Source organism: Lipotes vexillifer, unplaced genomic scaffold, assembly GCF_000442215.2.
Source record: "Lipotes vexillifer unplaced genomic scaffold, Lipotes_vexillifer_v1.1 scaffold713, whole genome shotgun sequence".
In the NCBI taxonomy this organism is placed as follows: domain Eukaryota; kingdom Metazoa; phylum Chordata; class Mammalia; order Artiodactyla; family Lipotidae; genus Lipotes; species Lipotes vexillifer.
In genome coordinates this window covers 2,065,959-2,086,322 of record NW_006773157.1, presented here as the reverse complement: position 1 = coordinate 2,086,322, position 20,364 = coordinate 2,065,959, and the positions used below count along the sequence as shown (strand labels likewise).

At 42.4% G+C, this 20,364-nt stretch overlaps 1 protein-coding gene across 1 annotated transcript in view; it reads right to left on the bottom strand.

Moving 5' to 3' along the window:
• LOC103085652 (IQ domain-containing protein H-like) overlaps positions 1-20,364 on the bottom strand; it is a 91,263-nt gene that overhangs the window by 39,092 nt on the left and 31,807 nt on the right. Inside the window, 2 exon segments of the mRNA XM_082931529.1 lie at positions 4,581-4,867; positions 8,792-8,912. Coding sequence (XP_082787655.1) covers positions 4,581-4,867; positions 8,792-8,912 — 408 coding nt within the window.

The window sequence follows — 20,364 nt, the reverse complement described above, 5'->3', positions numbered from 1 at the left end:
AAACAAAAAAAAAAAAAAAAAAAAAAAAAAAAAATATATATATATATATATATATATATACACACACTGGTAGATATAGAAATGATTATAGGTGCATGCATGCATGTATATATGTATGTATATGCTTGTGTGTATGTGTATCATACATACATAAAACATATATTTTCTAGCTCTGTCCACTGAGAGAGGCCAGAGCAATGGCACTCCAGTAGCAATGATAGCACTAAGAGCCCAGACCTTAATACCATCCTCCACTAAAAGGACCCAAAGCTCTTGGGCTGATCATAGGTCTGTCAGAGAAAATGCAAAATGAACCTGGAACATCTCATTGTGCTAGGAAGTAAGACAATGCTCAAAGAATGATGGGGACACAACAGAAGGACACAAGAGCCACACTGAAGAGTCTCCCACTAGCCAAATCTGGGACAACTTGAGCATCAAAATGATGAAAGTGTCAAAATACAACTGACTTAAGAGACTAGAACCTCACAGGTTTAAACTGGTATAAATACATACGTGCCTACATACGTAAACGAAAGATGGAGAAGGAAAAACTCTTCCTTGCAGTAGATTTCCAACTAATCTATGTAGAAAGAATGATGGAAATAGAAAATTACCACTGTCGTCATGGTGGCTGACTCAGGAGAAAGTTGGCAATGGATGCTAAGTTTTGTGTGGAAATTTGATGAGGAATTAGACATTATTCCTTGGAACACCTTTCCATAAAATATTACTAATCAATTACAAAGGAAAAAACAGTGATTTTTATGGTGGAGAAACATGGCTGGAAAGAATAAAGAAAAGCCACAAGTGACAATCTGGAGAAGATGTTTGTAACATGTATAACAGTTAAAGGATAAGAGTTTCCTAGATACAAAGAACTACAAACCAGCATTTGTATTATAGTCCAATTTAAAAGGGGCAAAAGATACGATAGGGCAATTAAGTCAAGATATATAAATGGCCAACAGATACAGTACAGATGTTCATCCTCACTAATAATCAAAGAAATACTGAGGAAAACAAGATGCCATTTTTTTCCCCTGTTAGATTGGCAAAAATGACAGGTTGATAATATGCCAATCTCTTCACTGGCACCACAATGCATGTCAGTGAGAAAAGAAAATACAGTGTTTTCTGAAGTGATGTCACTTGCAAAATGGCAAGAATATACACCAGTGATTTGGCAAGTAATCTATTACATACAGAGAGTTAGTGTACTTTCCTTGCCAATGTAGAAACTCCTTTTGGTGTGTGCTCACTGAGAACTTCTTCCAGTGTTCTACTGCGAACTGTAACACGAATGGCCATACACTCAGATATTAAGAGGAAGAGACAAGGTGAAGTATTAGTATGATAAAATCAGAGAATCTTGGGTTAATATTCATTCATCCCACCCATCAACTAATCTCTGAACTCTTCTCTAAAAGCCTTAACACCACCATCCAACATCTGCTAGAATACGTCTATTGTTCATTCATTCATTCTTTCAACAAATAATTTACTGATCACCTTCTCTGTGCTGGAGCAGAGATGATAGTGCTGAGAATTGAATGGGGAGCAAAAAGAGACATAATATATCTCTGCAGGGAGCTTATACTGTACAGGGGGAGACAGCTTTAATCAGGTAATCATGTAAATAAGTCTTAAATTGTAACAAAAGCAAGTGGTATAAATGAGAGGTACATGATGATAGGAGAACCTAAAACAGGGGAATTTGACTTTGTCAGGAAGTTCGAGGGAGGCTTCCCTAAGAAAGCGTGGCTGGTGCTGAAATATGATGGATGCAAAGGGGATTAACTAGGTAAAGAAGAGGCAAGAGCATTTTAGGCAGAGGGGCAGCATGTGTAAAAGCCCTGTGGCAGGAGGTAATATGATGAGTAAGGGGTTGGAAAAGAGAGAAAAAGAGGGGGAGTTAGGGTGAGCAAAGCCTGTCAAGGCACGTGGGACCAGCCAAGTGAAATGTGGGACCTTTGTCCCAGAAGCTGGGAACAGTAGTAAGCTCTGGGACAGGACCAGCTCTGGGTCTGGAGAAGATACCTCTCACTGCCTCGTGCAATTCTCCCTATACCAAACTTGAATAAATAAAAACCATAAGTCAACAGTCCCCATAGTTCCATCCTCCCTACTGCCCCAGGGATCACAGATTTAATCCTTGTTTCTCATGACAAGCATTTGGAGAGGGCAGCCTCTCCTGCATCTCCTCCCCTTGCTTCCTTGGCACCCAGCCCTTTTGCCAGAGGGCATTGTTCCTGTCCTCCCTCCACCCCAGGTTGATTCCTGAATGCCCTTCAGTTTGTCCTTTTCTCTTTCCATGTGTGGGCCTGAGAAAGGAATGTAAAACCAATGGAGGGCTCAGGAATGCAAATGGAAGATGATTATTGAACAAGCTGAAAACTGCTCAAAGCATAAACTCTCACTTTGAAACTATCATCTGACTGAAATGGAGAATTGCAAAACTGAGAATAAGGAATGCAAAACAACTAAAGTCTATTTACAGTGTTGGATGGCCAGAGGGTATGAGGAGAGGGCAGGCAGGAGGTTATTCCGTACTTTAGACAGCGTTGTGGTCACCCAACACTAATACAAGAGGAACTGAACATTTTGAAAAATAAGTCTCACGAAGTAGTAGTGAATTGAAACATTGTAATTTCTGGGGCAAAAGAGGTTAAAAGTTATTTATCTATAATTATTATACATCAGAGGCACACATGTACACATGAAGAATCTCATGGGTGAAATATTGAATAAGTAAAAGCATGTTGTAGAATAATAATACATAGGACGTTATGATCTATAAAAAGTTTTAAAAGAAACAAAATTAAACCACATATTAAATATATAAATCCATTACACCTGTAATCTGCCTTCACTGATCAAAGTCATTTTAATTGTTGCTATAAAAAAGTGCATGTCCTCCAAGCTGCACTTAGCCTAAACGATGTTTGCCTGAGATGTTTCCCAGAAACTTGGAGTCCGCTGTGTCTAGTTCAAGCTGAGCTGGTTAAGACTGGATAGGACCACTGACCCTCCAACTGGGCATGTGCGAGTATCAGCTCAGTGACGTTTTGACATCAGAAGGCTGAAAACTCCACCCTCAGATCATGCCAAGTGACTCAATTTTTTAACACGCCTCCCATGAAGAAGCCCGTAGCTTAGTAGTAACTCCTGTGCAGAATGACAATTCCCTCACCTTTCTCTTATTTCCAGTCACCTGTCCCGTCGCTCCCCAAGCCTACGACCACCTTGCTCCTTTATCCCATAGACCTCTCATGCCCCTTGAGGCAGATTTGAGACTTGTTCTCCTTTCTCCTTGTTTGGCTGCCTTGTGAATAAACCCTTTCTTTGCTACAAACGTCAGCATTTCAGTGTTTTGGCTTGCTGCATGTCAGGCAAATGAACATGGTTGAGTAACACATTCACATGCAGTAAAAGCATAAAGATATGAAAAGGAATAAAAGTCCTAATTGCAAGATGGTGGATACCTCTGGGAGGAGAAAGGGCCATGCAAGGGGGATTGGCAAGGAGTACACAGGACTGGAGGTGGTCTTGGTTCATTACATTAGTATTTAGACCTTTTTATATTTATGAAATATTTCCCAATACACTTTTTTTTAAGAAGAAAAAATTGACCACCTGAGTTGCTGGTGAACTACTGATAAGAAAAGGAACAGAAACAAGAACTCTTACCTCCTTTTTAATGATTAACTTTCTATTTAAGAACAGATTCTAGGAAGGTTCACTCCCTGGATGGCATAAAGCAGTCTCACAATAAGATACAGGCAGAGCATTAATGGGCAAACTGAGGCCCCACCGGAATGAGGTGCAGTTATTTAAACTCCAACTGTACCGAACGAGAAGACGCTGGTGTATCGGCAGAACCAGCCCGAAACTAGCCCTATACTGTTTCTAACAAGAAACTGAGTTGTTTTTCACAGACAACAGAACAAAACCACAAGTCATACACCCAAAGTATGCACCGAGGAGAAGATTTTGACCTCAGACAACACCCGAAAGCAAAGTCTCTCTTCCCATGAAACCAAAGGACCTGGACATGACCGGAACCTGAATGCCAGAGCCCTTACAGAAGCGAGGGGTCTGCTGTCCCTGAAGAGCCGGTGCTAAAGCCCCCTTTATCACACCTCACCATAAATGGCCAAATTGCAACGCCCTTCAGTGAAAACCTGCCCTGCACACCAACCCTCTTCCCCTAACTCGTAGAAGCTTGACCAAACCCCAGATCAGGGAGCCACAGCTTTGAGCCTTGCCTCCTGTCTCCTTGCCAGCTGACCTCGCAATAAAGCCTTTTCTTTTCTCAAAAGCTGGTGCCATAGTACTGTATTGGCTACTGCACCCATCGGGCAGCAAGCCCTTTGCTTGGTAACACTGGTCCTGTATTTACAGACATAAAGCATGGTCTTACCCAAATTGCCATGGACCATGTAAATGCTGAATTTACAGTCAGCTCATCAGAAGAGCAGTGAATCTTAGAAGCTCCCTCACAGTCCCTGTTGCATAGGCATGGACGGTATGGAGTCTTTACATATTTCAGTATTTCATACGGCATCAAGTCGACTTACCTGCTGCTCCATGGTCCTTGGATCAATAAAAGTCACCAGGTTGGTGGAAAAGTAACCAATCACATTTTTCATTTTACAAGCATTTCCAATTTGAAGGCACAAAGAACTGAGAACTTGGGGATCCAATGAGGTCTGAGGCATGGTGGTCCCAGAGGAGATGAAGGGGCCTTCAGCATGAAACTGGTCCCCTGTTGACAGTATCCTGATTTCTCCATTGGGTTCTATCAGCATGTCCACTGTCAGGTTGGTGACGCTCTCTGAAGGTGGGTATGCTTCGATCACACCTCCTGGGGGGAAAAGCATGGGTAGGTGAAAGGATGAGCTCACATGGACAGTGCCCATTAGAGCAACAGGAAAGAGCCCAGGCTTTGGCAGAGGGACTCAGGCTCAGAGTCTGCATCTGCCATGTCTTGTGAGACTTTGGGCAAGTAGTTTCAATTCTCTGAACTTACTTTCCCTCATTTTTAAAATGGGCATAATAAGACCTACCTCACCAGACTGTTGTGAATCTTCGTGATACTGTGTCTATAGTATTTAGGCCAATGCTTGGTGTATAGTAGGACTCAATGAATGGTAGTTGGGGTTTTTTTTTTTTGGCTGTATGTGGGCCTCTCACTGTTGTAGCCTCTCCCGTTGCGAAGCACAGGCTCCGGACGCGCGGCATGTGGGATCTTTCTGGACCGGGGCACGACCCTGTGTCCCCTGCATCAGCAGGCGGACTCTCAACCACTGCGCCACCAGGGGAGCCCTGAATGGTAGTTTTGATCGTAACTAGGAAGACACTGTAAAGATCATCAAGCCTATGCCCATTCAGTACATAAACAATGAACCTGAGGACTATAGCAAATCCCTCAGGGGGAATTAACTGCCCACAGTCCACAGTTTGTACCTTGATGACCACTGCGCTTTCTGTTCAACTTCACTGCTTTTTGAAATTTTTTGACAGGTTAGGGCTTTTATCAGGCATAAGAAAACACTGACCATTATGTCAGCCAAAGGACTTCTATATATAGCTGGTTGTTTTAAAATATAGAGCCAGGAGATGCTGCCATTCTTGAAGATCAGGTAAGCTTGCTCCATGCTGATAATGGGAGCTTCATAATTTATCTTATTCTACCTTTTGCTCTGAATAACAAAAATCATAGAGGCAAATTTGATGTTCATAGCAACAAATTAGCCCTGGATAAATCTGTGGCCCAGCTCATTGGTGTCCACAAAATTCACATGGCCCTATTTTCTATTTTTAGGCCTAACTTGTAAATCTTACTGTATCTATCCCTTTTATAGAAAAAAACTTTAAATACTATTTGTGAAGCATCAGATAACATAATTTAAAAGTAAAAACAATTAAGTGTTCCTAGACAAGACAGCCTCTGAAGCCTGACAGTATTAAGATAAACTTGGCCTGTATTTCAGGAATTTGCTGGGAGGTGACCTCTGCTCACAGGCTTTGAACAGCATATATGGTTAAATCCTGAAATTTTAACAATTCTCAAATGCAGCCATCTCTTACTTTATACAAAAGGCACTTTCTTTAAATGTCTATAAATGTGGTTGGAGCTGGTCCTAAAGAAAACTGAGTTTCAGAAGGAAAACTGATTTATCTTTTTGGTTGGTTTGAGATGTGCTTTTCTTTAAATGAGGTTCCTAGTGTGTGCTGTACCCAAATACTGCTTGCTGGGGATTTAACAAGGTAAAGATAACAAAACAGCAATGTCACAATGCACAAGAAAAAGCAAAAAAACCTATTGAGTCTCTGATTCAGAAAACTTTGTGGCTTTAGCTATCACCTACATTTTGAAAGATGGTGCTTCAGTGAAAACACATTGTCCTTTATAGTTACAAGATTATTTTACTTCAAAGTAGCTTATTTGTATTGTCTTCTCAGCAATAGAACCATGGTTTTTTCACTGTTAATTTTTTTCCTTTCGAAGCAATTAATTCCTCTTTTAAAAATGTATTGCCTTTGATATAATCCTATGACAAAGTAGAAATCAAATCTAGAGCACACTTTGTGACCATAAGCACACTTCAGAGAGTAGAAATGAAATGAAACAGTTAATAGGGGAAGATGGCAGGAGATGGTGGCCTAAGGTTCAGGAAACCTGGGGGAAGGCCTCTCTCAGTCAGTGAGCATTTTATGCAGGGCCTGCTGTATGCACTGGGCTCAGAGCCTGGCAGAGGTTTGAAAACACATGACTTACCAGAACTGGATTTTTGAGACATGCTAAAATTGTAGGATCTAACTGTGTTCCCATTCACCACGAATTTGTTGTGTGATTTTGCCCTAGTCACTTCCTAGCTTTAAGCCTCTTTGTCTATAAAATTGGCTCAGTAAAGCTTGTTCTGCCTCCCGTAAATAAGCACTGTGATTACAACACGGCTGAGAGAGAGGAAGAAAGGATAGAGACGAAGGAGGTTGAGGCAAAGCCTAAGCTTGTGGTTATACAGCTCAGGTGAGACAGTGGCTGGGAATACCCTTTCTAATCTACAAAGCTCCCATGAAAATGATAGATTGGAGGAAGGTTTGCAGACTGACCTTATAAGATCTGGAAACTTCCTAACATCCTGTCCTGTATGGACCTGAGATCTTCATGGTCTTCCCCTCCTAACTTAAAAAAATCCTTTATTCTTAACCATTTTTTTTAACATGTACTTTATTTTCTTCCATTTATGCATGGGGTTGACTCTTTTAGCTTTACTTTTCTGGCAGTGGGTGCATGTGGAAATTTGTAGAATCACAGAAATTTAGATTTGAGAAGACATTAGAGATTGTGCATTATAACTGCCCCCCCTCCCCGGCCCCCGCGCTTCTCCCTGGACCAGTGAAGAATCCTTTTTCAGCATTCTTGTTAGATGGTGGGCCATCCTACGCCTTGCTTAAATAATTCATTAACAGAGTGTTTACTATGCCCTTCCACCCCACTCTGCCTTGCAGTATATTCCAACGCCCAACAGATCTGTCCTTTCCCATGTGATCTCATACCCTGAGCTAGGAGGTATTCCTCGGAAAATATACCCATTCGCTCTGGCCAAGACTCCTGGAGCAGCACAGGGGTAGCCTTTTATTGGCTCTGCTACGTAATCACAGAGTGATTTGGGGTAAGTTACTTAATCTTTTGTACCTCAGTTTCCTCCTCTATAAAGCAAGGGTGATAATGGTACCCACCTCATAGGCCTGTTGGGAAGATCAAAGAAATTAATATAGGTGTACTTAGAATAGAGTCTAGCACATAGTAAGCACAGACTGTGCTTGTTATGTTATCTTCACTGTGCTATTCTCACCACTGGGTTGTTGCCGCTGCTGTTGTTAGCATCTGATATAATATTATTATAACACTATTATATATTCATGTTAATATATTATCATCGTTTGACAGTGATAAAGAGTGGAAAGATATCTTCTGTGGTCTGTATCCTAGCTTTCTCTTATAATTCATGTAGGTAAGCATATAGGAATATCTGCCTTACACTGTAACCTTCTGGAGAGTGAGGGGCAGTGTGTGGCCGTGCCTCAGTGTAGCACTCCCACAGGACCTCTCCAACTGGGGATAAGCAGCATTTGCTCCATTCATTCCCTCGTCCACTGACCTCCTAATGTCATTGGAAAATTGAGGAGAAGTCAAGAGGAGGAGGATGAAAGAAACAGAGGCTGACTTTGCTCCAGGACTGTAGAGGATCTTATTTACAAAGTCTACCTTCAGAACTGGAAGTGAGACCATTTCTGCTCTCCTAGAAAATGGAAGGAGAAACTAACAATTCTTAAAGACTTTATTTTGAGTCAGGCTCCATGGTAGGAACTTTCATATCTGTATTTCATTGAATCCTCCCAACAACCCTGTGAAGTAGGTGAGGAAACTGGGCCTCTGAGGGTTGAAGAACCTACCTCAAGGTCAAGGATGAGATCCAAGCCCAGGTCATCTGATTCCAAAGCCTACTTCTCAGGAGAAGTCTGTGGTGCAAAAATATGGTCAGAATCTTGAGCTATGCATGGCACGCTTGGTATGCTCAGTTCCTGCTTACTTAAGAGGCTGAGTGCAAGATAAATATTTAGGCAAAGTTTAAAAGAGAAAGAAAGTCTGCTTGTAGGAGCACTTTTCTAAACCAACACAAGAGTTGCAAGGTATTCACACTGGCCCCAGGTTGACCCAAAACTAGAATTCAAGGTTGTACAGACTAATCCTCAATAGAAGCTTTACAGTCTTATTTACCTTGACTGAGAAATGTTTGGAGGAATTTCCTCCATGTTGGGAACCGTTTCTCATTGACTGGCTGTGCGTGCTGTGCTAAAATGCCCGCCAGCTCCTCGGAGATCTTCGCCAAAGCTGGCTCCTGCAGAAACAAATTAAATAGAACCACAAGCAATTTTACTACAGAAATGAAAACTGCTTGTGGAGTGATTAAAAACCAGGCCTCCAACAGGCAAAAAAAAATGTGGTTACTGTTTACCCAGAGTCAGAAAGCCATTTTGAAAATATTCTCTATTTTACCAGCCATTTCAATTTTCATATTTCAAAGTGACTTGGCCCCTAAATATTGCTGCTAATCGTGCCTGTTGTCTCCAAAAGGCAGCCTTCTGTCGGGGCATCAGGTAACCTCAGTTTCAGACCCACAGCAGCCTGACCAATGGCATGTCCTCGGGCACTGTGCCTCCCTACTCTGTGCCTCGGTTTCCCATTGTGTAAAAGGTGGGGTTCACTACCTTCTCCCTAAGGTCCTTCAGACTGGAATTTTTTTTTTCATTAAAAAAGATTTTATTGATGTATAGCTGATTTACAATGTGTTAATTTCTTCTGTAGAGCAAAGTGACTCAGTTATACATGTATTTATATTCTTTTCCATTATAGTTTGTCACAGGATATTGAATATAGTTCACTGTGCTCTATTAGGACCTTGTTGTTTATTCATCCTATATATAATAGTTTGCCTCTGCTCCTCCTAAATTCCCATTCCTTCCCTTCCCTACCCACCCTCCCCCTTGGCAACCCAGATGGGAATGTTTTTTATACTATGACCCTAACAGAGCTGATCTTGGGAGAGATCATGGAGTTGGCAGGGTCTTTCTTGGGCACCTTCATCTCTTTAAGCTGTGCCAATTCCCCCTGGTTGGGGGGCCTCCATGTAACTCTGGTATCAAAGCCTTAAACCACGGCTGACCCTGTAGAGGTGGGATTTTTAGGAGGGGGCAGGTTGGAAGACTGAGATGGGGAGCGGTGCTGGCCTCAGTCACCTGATGTGCCCCACTAGGTCATAGCCTCATCTGCCTAGATGTGAGGCTGGCCCCATGTCATTGTACAACAACCCCAAACTACAGAGCATCCTGTCAAAATGAAAACAGTAGGAAACCCTCTGATGAATAAGAAACCTGGCTTTTTGACATGAAAAGACTCGGTTTGTCGGGACATTTTGTTTTTGTTTTTTTTTGGGAAGTCTTAGACTATCTAAATTTTTTTAGATAGAAGCCACCTCTTCAGATATTTTTCCTCTCAGAAGAAGAGCAGGGCACTAGACACAAAACATTTGATGGGCAGGATTCATATTCAAAATATAGGACATTGACAAGAAAAACTCAGGCTTGCTTTGGGTTGCTAGGGAACTTTCTAATCTTTGAGTGAATATCAGTATTTGGAAGAATCAGAAAAGAATCAGCTTTGGCTAGTGGGGCAGGAGGGACTCTTAGAAATCATCTGTACAGCCATCTCTTTTCAATTTCCCTGCCTTTAAAAAGTGATTGTCCTCCCCCCTCCCCCAGCTCCTTGGAACATCTGATTCATTCTGGGTCCCGTGCCCTCTGAAAATCTATAATAGAAGACAAATAAATATCTGAGAGTACACTCTAGGCAGGTCCCAGTCACCTGAATAATTTCTGAAATATCCAGAAAATCCTGGTGGTAGAGTCTCATTAGTTAGCTTAGTATGTGCTTGACGTACAAAACAAAAATGCCATGAGGAAGGGAGAGTGCCGCTGCCCACCCTTGTTCAGGTGGCTCTCTGCACAGTTGGGGGTCGTGAAGAAGGGCTGGGGAAGCCAGCTTACACAAGGAGCCTCTATCTTGGGAGTTAATAGCCAGGGAAGTTGCTGTCAAAGCCCGAGCACTTCGTATCCTGCACAGTTTACATCTTCTCTGCTCTTTACTGTACTTTGCCTCATCTCCCCAAGGCCCTGCATCTAAACCGTAAACAAGCACACAAAACACGCAGTTCCAACAACCTGGACCCCCCTTCTTGGTTCCTTCTTTGAGCACTGTCCTCCACACCCATCTTTCTTCTTGTTTTACACTTGTTTCAGTTAAAACCATCCTACTCTATCGAAAGAGACCAATTGTCTATGATTCATGCAGTGCCCCAAAGCTGGGATGATGAAGCACGTCTGTAGGTTCCCACCCTGCTTGGGAAACTAAATGTCAAGGAAGGAACCCATGCAGGGCAGGCCTTCTACCAGGACAGCGGAGACTTCCTTTTTGTTCTGCCCTGATTAAAGGGCCCTTTCTGCCCTGTTTCTGAAAGGTGTTGAACCATCTATCCAGTGATCTGTTATCTGCTATCACATCAAGTCAGTTCAAGAGAAGTAATTCATTTATTCATTCATTCATGCAGAAAATGACAGGTACTTAGAGTAGTCAGAATCACTGAGACAGACAGTGGAATGGTAGTTGTCAGGGGGAGGGGGAATGGGGAGTTAGTGTTTGATGGGTACAGGGTTTCAGTTTTATAAGATGAAAAGAGTTATGGAGATGGATGGTGGTGATGGTTGCACAGCATTATGAATGTATTTAATACCTTTGGACTGTAGACTTAAAAATGGTTAAGATGGTAAATTTTATGTTATGGGTATTTTACCACAATAAAAAAAATCGAGGAAAAAAATTACAGAATGTCAGGTCTAACTGAACCAAGGAGAAAGAGTGTTTATGTGTTGGGGTGCGGGGAGACTAGAGATGGAGGTGAGATAATGAAGGAGTATGTGAAAGCTTTGCCACCTAAGTCTTGAAACTAGATCTCTATCTGTTTAAGGATTAAGTCAAAACTCCTCAGTACTACACACAAAGGCCCTCTGTGACCTGGCCTCTGATTCCTAATGTAGCCTCACTTCACTCCTTTCTGGCTTTCAGTCTTACCCCAAACTGCCCTGGCTCAGTGTCTTTCCTCCACCTTCCTTCCCCGCCTTCCTCACCTAGCTGACTGCTCCTCACCCTCTCTGAGTTAGTTCCAGTCATCCCTCCCCCAGGAAGCCTTCTCTGCCATCTCTGTGGGGTATCCTTTCCCCATGCTCTCCAGCTCCCCGGGGGCTCCTTAATGGCGTGGTCAGTGGCTTTGAGGTCAGGCTCCCCAGCGCTCAGCACAGGGAACACTCAATATTTGTGGACTGAGTCGTGGAGGTGATAAACACAGGGACCCAGTCCCGAAGAGCTGAAGTTACAGAATAAGGGAAAATGTGAAACCTCGCAACAGGCTCCCTCCTTGCTGCCCAGGGACCACCTTGGGGGATGACTACTTAAGAAGCACCAATTCTTCCCGGCTGGATTTTATGAGATTCCCGGCCTCTGAGGGGCACTGGAAAGATAAATGAGGGGACGTTTATGAAGTGTCACCTCTGATGCAACATGCTATGTGAAGGCCAATAATTAACTTGTGAGGCTGTAGCTTGCAAGAGGCATCTGGACACTGTGTCAGGCTGCACTCACTGCCTCTGCTTACAAAGCCAGCCACTCTGCCTTGACCTACAGCATTTGTGCTGCGTACAAAGCCATAGCAAGGGGGTAAATTTCCTAGAGGAAAGTCTGCTGTGGAAATTGTGTCCCATCATGAGAAGTACAGGGCCGAAGGCACTTGCAGGGTGACATTTGATAGGGGATGCTGGGGCACACAGAGGCAGCTTGGGGCCACGAGGAACTCTCTAAGAAAAAGATACGCAGAGAAATAATGGGGTGGGAGGTATTAATTGTTCAATTTATTTCTTTATTTTGAAAGCATCTGATAGGAAATAGAAGGATTATACTAAGAATGGCCTTAGTTCCAATGAAGAGATCAGATGCAAGTTTTCAGCTTGGGGGGAGTTTCTATTCTCTAGTGTTTATCATTTTGCATAGTTCAAACACAATTACCACAACTTGAAGGGCAGATGCTGATAACAGAAGATCTGTAGCTATTTGGACTTATTCTGTTCAGAGTAAGTTTAAGTACACATTGATGCACAGAGACACAGATGTACAAAACCGTGCCACACAAGCCCCCAAATTCATGTGCATCATCAGAACAGTATTCATAAAATACTTTCTCTTGTCACAGCAGGCTCACATTCGTTATCTCCTTTGGTCCTGACACCAACACTCTGAGGTGGGCCAGCACAGGATTATTTCCCCTGCTCTACAAATGGGAAGTAGAGGCCCCTGGAGTGAGGAGGCTTGTATAAGATCACTGGCTGAGTTGTCAGATTCTGTTATTGGGTGATTTTCAACACGTGACTGAAGACAGAAAACAACGGAGTTGGGGGAACCATTGCTAGTTTGCCTTCTTCCCCACTGCTTTTCACCCTTGCAAAGAGTGTGTGTGTGTGTGTGTGTGTGTGTGTGTGTGTGTGTGTGTGTGTGTGTAGAGTATCTGTTACAAGCCAGCAACCGGGGCACAAATTCTCTATCTTACATACTTATGAAATGAGTAGTTCAATGAGGCACATCAAGGTGATAGACTACTGGTTAGTGTTTCAGAGAGTTTATCATCCACATGGAGCAGATCGTTTAGAGCTAACAACTCTGGAGGTGTGGAAAGGAAAGCTTTTCATCTTATGGGTGATAAACAAATGTTAGAAAAATACCTTTCACTTCTTGAAAAAAATCAATTCCAGATCTTCATTCCATTATGAGCCATACTGGCTCTGGCAATGCACATTAGCTGCTGGTCTTTGTGGAGCTAATAGGTCTAGAGCAATTCCCATCCAGGAGGAACCTGAGCCGCATCTGTGCCACCGCATAGCCTTGTCACCCAGTATCCATATTTACCCCTCAGAGTGCATCAGTGATAGTCATGACCTTGGAGTGTTCCAAGATAACTGCAGGGCCTCCAGCAGCCTGACCAGCATGCTATCAAGCATGGACCTTACCTCTCAGCTCTCTCTTTTTTCTATCAAGAAAGTATAAATTTGAAGGAAGAGATATTTGACTGAAAGAAATTCAGGATATCTCAGGGGAAGCTGCTAGCATATCCAATTTAATATTGCCCTCAATGACTAAAGCTACTTAAAGCTCCAGAGAGGTAACTTTCCCAAGTAAATTCTAAGTGTGTGTGTGTGTGTGTGTGTGTGTGTGTGTGTGTGTGTGTGTGTATGAGTGTGTGCGTGTGTGTGCGTGTATATGAGTGTGTGTGTATGAGTGTGTGTTTGTGTGTGTGTGTGCGTGTTGGGGAGGATGAACAAGGAGGAAGAAAGAATACAAATTAGATGCTCTAAATATCAATCTCACCAGTACTCCTTTTATTTCAGAAGCTTCTTTGCTGGATCGGCAGTGGTGAATTAAGTAAAATAACTTCTCGGCTAATCACCTCCAATCTCTCACATCAGACATTGGTGTTGTTCAAAAGAGAAACCAAGGGACCTACCTAGATGATTCTGCTTTATAGAGTCTTCTGATACCCCTAAATGGAGGAATAGGGACAAAAGGGCAAGACAATCACTTGAAAAACTAAGCAAGAATGTCAGTGTTGAAAGAGGCCATCTGGAGCATCTAAGACAAATGCCTCGTGTAACAGAAGAGGGGATGGCGCTTCTACACTCATACAGCGAGACCACAGGAGCTCTCTGGCTGCCTCTGGTTCTGGGGTGAGTGGTTTCCACCACCCCTGCTGCCTCTTTCAAAGGGAAAGTGTGGGTTCCATGAAAGGTGCTCAGGATTTGAAAGGCTAGCGGCACAGAGATGGAGAGAAGGGAGGGATTCCTAATTTGAGGGTGAATTTAGGAAGGTTACTTTGCTTGCACAGGACACTTTTTACCACTATAGTTATTTTTTAGGTAAAACAATAGCTCTCTCTTATTGAAAGCTTACCATGTGGTAGGTCTGTGCCAGGGATTTTATATTTATTATCTCAAAGCGAGTCTCTGAAGTAGTAATCATCATCTCCATTTCATGTCACACACCCATGACGTGGCAAACTGGGATTCAAATCTAGCTGCTACCAGTATGCCATAGTGTGATGAGATCTGGGTCTGTAACTGCCATCAGTGGGCATTGATGGTCCATCTGGGTCAGATTTAGATCATCCACATGTGATGCTAAGTCTGTGCTGTCAAATTTATGACAAATGGTAGAATGGACATCTGTTGTTGGCTGCCTAGCATCTTTGTCCCCTCGTTCCAGGTAATGATATCCCCAACTTCCTTTCAGGAACTGTCCCTACCCCATTCTTAGCTATGCAAGAATTGAGAGTGACTCCACGCTCAGCTCCAGGGATGGGCCCCTGGTTAGCAAAGCCATACCCTGGCCACAGTGATTGGTTCAGGAGGGGCACATGACCCAATTAGGCCAATCAAGTGTTAGGAAACACTTGCTGGGGCCTTCTGAGAAAGAAGCTTTTATGCCCTTCTGAGAATGCTGCCTGGTGAGATGTTCTCTCTTCCTATTACATTGACCGGGGACAAGCTCTAGGAGCTACTTGACTAAGGACAAGTTCCAGGAGCCACTGGCAGCCATCTAGCGACCCTGGGGACAGCCAGCCTTAGGATGGAGCAGACATTATGCACAGTACGGAGGAGTGATGGAAAATAACTGGGTCCTTAGTGATACTGAGCCACTGGATTAAGCCTTGTCTGATGCCAGAGCCAATCTCTGGATTTTCAGTTAGCTGATAATAATAAATTCTGCTTATTTTTATTTTTAAAAATTCTCTTTATTTTTAAAGTCATTTTGAGTTGGATTTTCTGTTATTGAATATTAAACATTTTAAACTGATGCAAAGGGGCGGGCCAAACCGTGTATCCACAATCCATGCTGGATGCTTAAGCGAGCAAATGCTCTGATCACTCTATGCATTGGTTACTCTCATTCTGCAGTCAGTAGTGAGGTTTTCACTCATTCCTTTCCATTAAAATCATTAGCAATCGTCCCTCTTTAGAGTGCAAAAATAGGCTGAGAGGATGAAGAAAAAATGAAAATGTCTTCAGCAAGTCATAAACCACTTCCCACACCTACTTAAAGTCTAAGGACTACCTTAATACTCCATGTTTAATTGTTAATTGAGAGTTTAAAAATCAAAAATGCCAACTTTGCCTTCGATGAGATGGCAAATTATGCTGCTGTAGAAGGTAACATAATGTAAAACAGCCAACATTACCAAGGCACACAAATGCTTTTGGTATGTAAAATTGCTTTGTAAAATATTTGCTCCATCTGCTGAAAGCGGCAAAGACAATTTTCCCTTGATAGCTAATGGCCCATCTTGGCTGTGTGGCAAGTGATTCGCTGCGGTGGCGGCTCTCATTAAACAGAATGGTGAAAATGTGGTATATAATTCCATACTTATGTAGCATTATCCACTCGCTGCTTCTCGAGAAGTCTGTCCCTCATTATCCAGGCCTCCACCTTGCACCAACGTGCAGGCGTAGCAGTTGGTTTGACTCGAGAAGCGTTTTGTCCAACTGAGGCACGTATGATGCGCCTCCATTCCAAAGCTCAGCACAATTGCTTCGCCCCGACCAGAAACGCTAGAGAGCTTCATTCCCTTTCAGCTTTCCAGCTCTTCGACTGCTGTTTCTTTTTTCCCCTCTCCATAGGGGGCCATGATTTTCTTTCTAGGCTCACCCTGTCGCGCTGCATGCTGGGGGTTTCAATAGATAAAGATTAAGCATTTCTTGAAATTCTTACTTGAACTTTGCACATACACAAAAGCAGGAAAAATTTTTCCTGTGGGCCAAAGCGGCCACCATAAAAGCCGGACAGGCACCGCCCTTGGTTCATGGTGTATGTGGTCGTCTGTGATCGCTCTCTTTAACGGAGTTGTTTACACTATTCTCTGAATTACTTCAACATCTGCTAAAAGAACAATTAAAAATAAATAATCCAGGGTGGTTTAAAAAAAGAAGAATATGTTCATGTTTTGGGAATGATATTAAAAAGTAGTTACAACAGCAAGTGGTAGATTTTTTTAAAGATATTTTTAATGTTGGACAGTGGGTTTAAAGGCAATTATATTAAATATGAGTGACATCAAGTAAAAAACATGTGACTGTTTTAAAGATTACACAATATTTTAAAGCAGAAACCACGCAGTTTAAAAATCAACCATAAATGGTAGTGGCCATAATTATTATTATTGACAATAGGTTTCTTTCTTTCCAGTTAGAGAAATATCACTGCTTGAGAAAACTGCCTATGCTGAAAAAGCTCTTTAGTTGAAAATTAAAAGCAAAAGAAAACACATGTGCCCTTTGGACTTGACTTTTCATTCAAGTAGTGGGGAGCGGGGTGAATTTGTTGACTGAAATGGGAGACTATCAGGAGGATTTATATTTTAATTTTATACAAAATAAATGGGCAAGCATCTGCCTTTCTTAATCGGAGTCTGTACCTTCTTTGATATTTCCACATGTACAGAGGTATATACTTGAGGCGGACGTGATAGAATTATATATTTAGTATTGTTGTTTTTTCTACAGACCATGCTTATTAAAATACCAGGGTGGTAAATCGGTGAATTCCAAAAGTGAGGATTTTTTGTTTGCTCTGGCACAATTACACGAAAGTCTGGGTCTTCTCAAGGGCATCCCTCTCTCACCAAGGGGCATGGAGGACAGACGACCAGAAGCAAATGGCGCAGTGGCCGGCAGAGGAGGGTAAAACCCACTCTGAATCTGATCCAAATATCCGTGCCTGCTCTGTGGCTTGAAGCAGATATTTCCAAAAGAACTCCAATGGGGACTTCCTGTATGTGAAAACATAACCACTTCTCGTACCCGTCATCTTTTGCTTTATTCCCTCCTTCCACACTGTTATCGCGAAAACTGGTAGTTAAATTCAATTGATTCAAAATATTCCGGATCCATATGGCCGCCAACCCTGGAGCTGAGGCGATAGCGCCTCACTGCTGTTCTCAAGCATTTGCCTCTCCCCTAGTCCCCAGATGGTGGGAGTAACATTTAAACCTCCTTTTCTCTGCCTTGTACAATAGACCTTGGCACCATTTCAACTGTTTACTCCGGTAATTAACAGCTCTGATACCACAACAATTACAACTCCTATACTCTCACCACAATAATGCTATGAATTAGTGAGAGCTAATGGCTGGAAGGTAGAGGGTTTCCAGACTGTGAGATCTGTGCATTTTTAGAATAAACTAAAAGGTACAAACAGCATGCTTGCAGTAGACAATGATTACCTAGTAATTAGTTTACACAAAGCTTCCTATTTAATGGCAAAACGCTGTAATTAACGTGTGACAAAATCAAAGGGTACTTTGTAAGCATATGAAAAATTAACACTGCAGGCCCATAGCTTTATGTACTGATTAGAAGCATATTAAATCAATAGGACACACAAACCAACAGCTTGTATAGCTGATTATTATAGGTCCTCAGAAGGGGGACCCAGCTTTCATTTAACTTGGGGAGGCAATTTTCCTTCTCCTGTCATCTTCCTCAGGCACAGAGAAGCACCTCACACCCAACCCTGGCAGCTTCATGAAAACAGCCATTGAACTGGAAGAAAACATTCTAAGTCATTTTCAGAGATAAGGAAAAATATGTAAATGACTAAGACTTTCCAATGATTGCAGTGACGTGCTGCTACACTAATTAGAAAAGACACCAACTGGAACCGGAAAATGAAGCAACCGGATCTCAATCTTGTGGTCAGAAAAATCTCTACTTTATCAGGTCAGTGCCTCTTTATACAACATGTAGGAAGTTTAAATAACTGGAATTATTTTCTGTTTTCAAATTATAAGAAACCAGGCTGCTGTCAAGGTTTATTCTTTTAAAGGCATTATCTGGGTAAATCATTGGGTAGGCACAACTTGGTCAACAGTCTGTATCCACAACAGCCACAATCCTAGGTAATGATAATTGATGCATAGAACAATGTTCTGGAAGCCTACAAGATGTTACAGGACCTTCTGAATCACCATGAAAAGATTAAATTGTATGTACTTGTTCAATATTACCTACAATTTAACTGTAATGCAATTTTATGGTAATATTAATAACAAGTAGCATTTCTTGAAGTCTTATGTGCTAAATACATTGGTAGCCAACCCACAAAGGTTATCTCATTTAATTCTCACTACCTCCCCAGGAGACAGGTACTAATATTACTTCTCTTTACAGTTGAAGCGATAGAGACCTGGAGAGCTGAAGTGACTTGCCCATGGTTCCCCCTGAGTAACCTCTGTGTGCCTAGGCTATGGAACCCACGAAGCCAGGCCACCTCCTACTTATCCTGAATGTTCAATTATTCATACTAGCCTATTCCAGACCTCATTTTGCTTCAGAGGAAGTTTACATGTCAATCTGGAACAGGAGACTAAAAACAAACAAACAAAACATGTGGTTGCTTATCCAAAAAACAGGGTTTTAAAAACTCACTATATTTTTAATGCTATGTCTGATTGTGAAGATAGGCTACTTACTCTAAGCTCTGTGAGAATTTACAGGTTCACTAAAATGATCTTGCTAGTGTACTAAGTTGAGAAAGGCATTGAAAATTTGTCACCTCCATGAACGATCAAAGGGTGATATCTAAAACTCACTTTCCTCACCCATGCACATAAGTAGGTACGTGAGGCAGTTAGGTTGCAAAGCCGAATCCTACAGACCCCCCAACAGGGCCTCTTCTTTGAAACTATGAGGTGTGTGTACCGATGGCCCTCTTACATCTCAGCCTGCTGGCAACAGGACAGCAGCTCTCCTTTCAGACAGGAAAGGGAAGAAATTTGAGAGCAATAGCTGTGGGACGTTTGTGTTTCCCACAAGTCTCTGTAGAAAGCAGACAATCTGCCACAAGGGCAGCAGGCCACAACGGCAGGGACCTGAGGGAGAACACTACTCTAAGGCTTTCAAACAATGGGTCTTTTCTAAATGGATTCAGCTCAGTTTGGCAAGGGCATGGGGCCAGGAGGAGTGGATGTGTGTTCCAAACTAGGTGCGGATCATTTACTAGCTATGTGAACTTGGGCAAGTCACTGCACTTCCCAAGCATCAATTTCTCCTTCGGTAAACAGAGTGACAATACCTTCCGTATCAAAGTGGTGTGGAAGTAAATGAGTAAAAACTTCCGTTTTTTTCTGAGATTGAATGAGTCAATTCGCATAAAGTTCTGAAATGCCAGGACTCCCGTGGATACCAAAATCCAAGAATCCTCAAGTCCCATGTATAAAATGGCATTGCACAGTTGCCCTCCATATCTGCAGGTTCCACATCAACCAACCGTGGATCAAATATGCAATGGTACAATTCTATTATTATTAAGAAATATGGAGAAATGTCAAGATCTTATAGTGTATTCATGGGTCTACAAAATGCTAGATCTCACATCTAGGCCAGTATTCTGGAAACTACTCTTCTAAAGCAGTGTCACCAGGCCTCACTACCACCAAGCCAATCTTCTAGGAGCGAGGGAGGGAAATATTACCCTTTAAAAAAAGAAAGAAAGAAAAAGGCACAAGAAGGACTAGTACCACAACAAATGTCTACCTGGGTCTCCCTACTCTGTCTTAGGTGGGAGTATCCATTGAAGGTTTTTCCCCTACAGGTGTGTTTTTGCTTAAGCCTTTATTCCTACTAAATGAAATCCCCCCCCCCCCC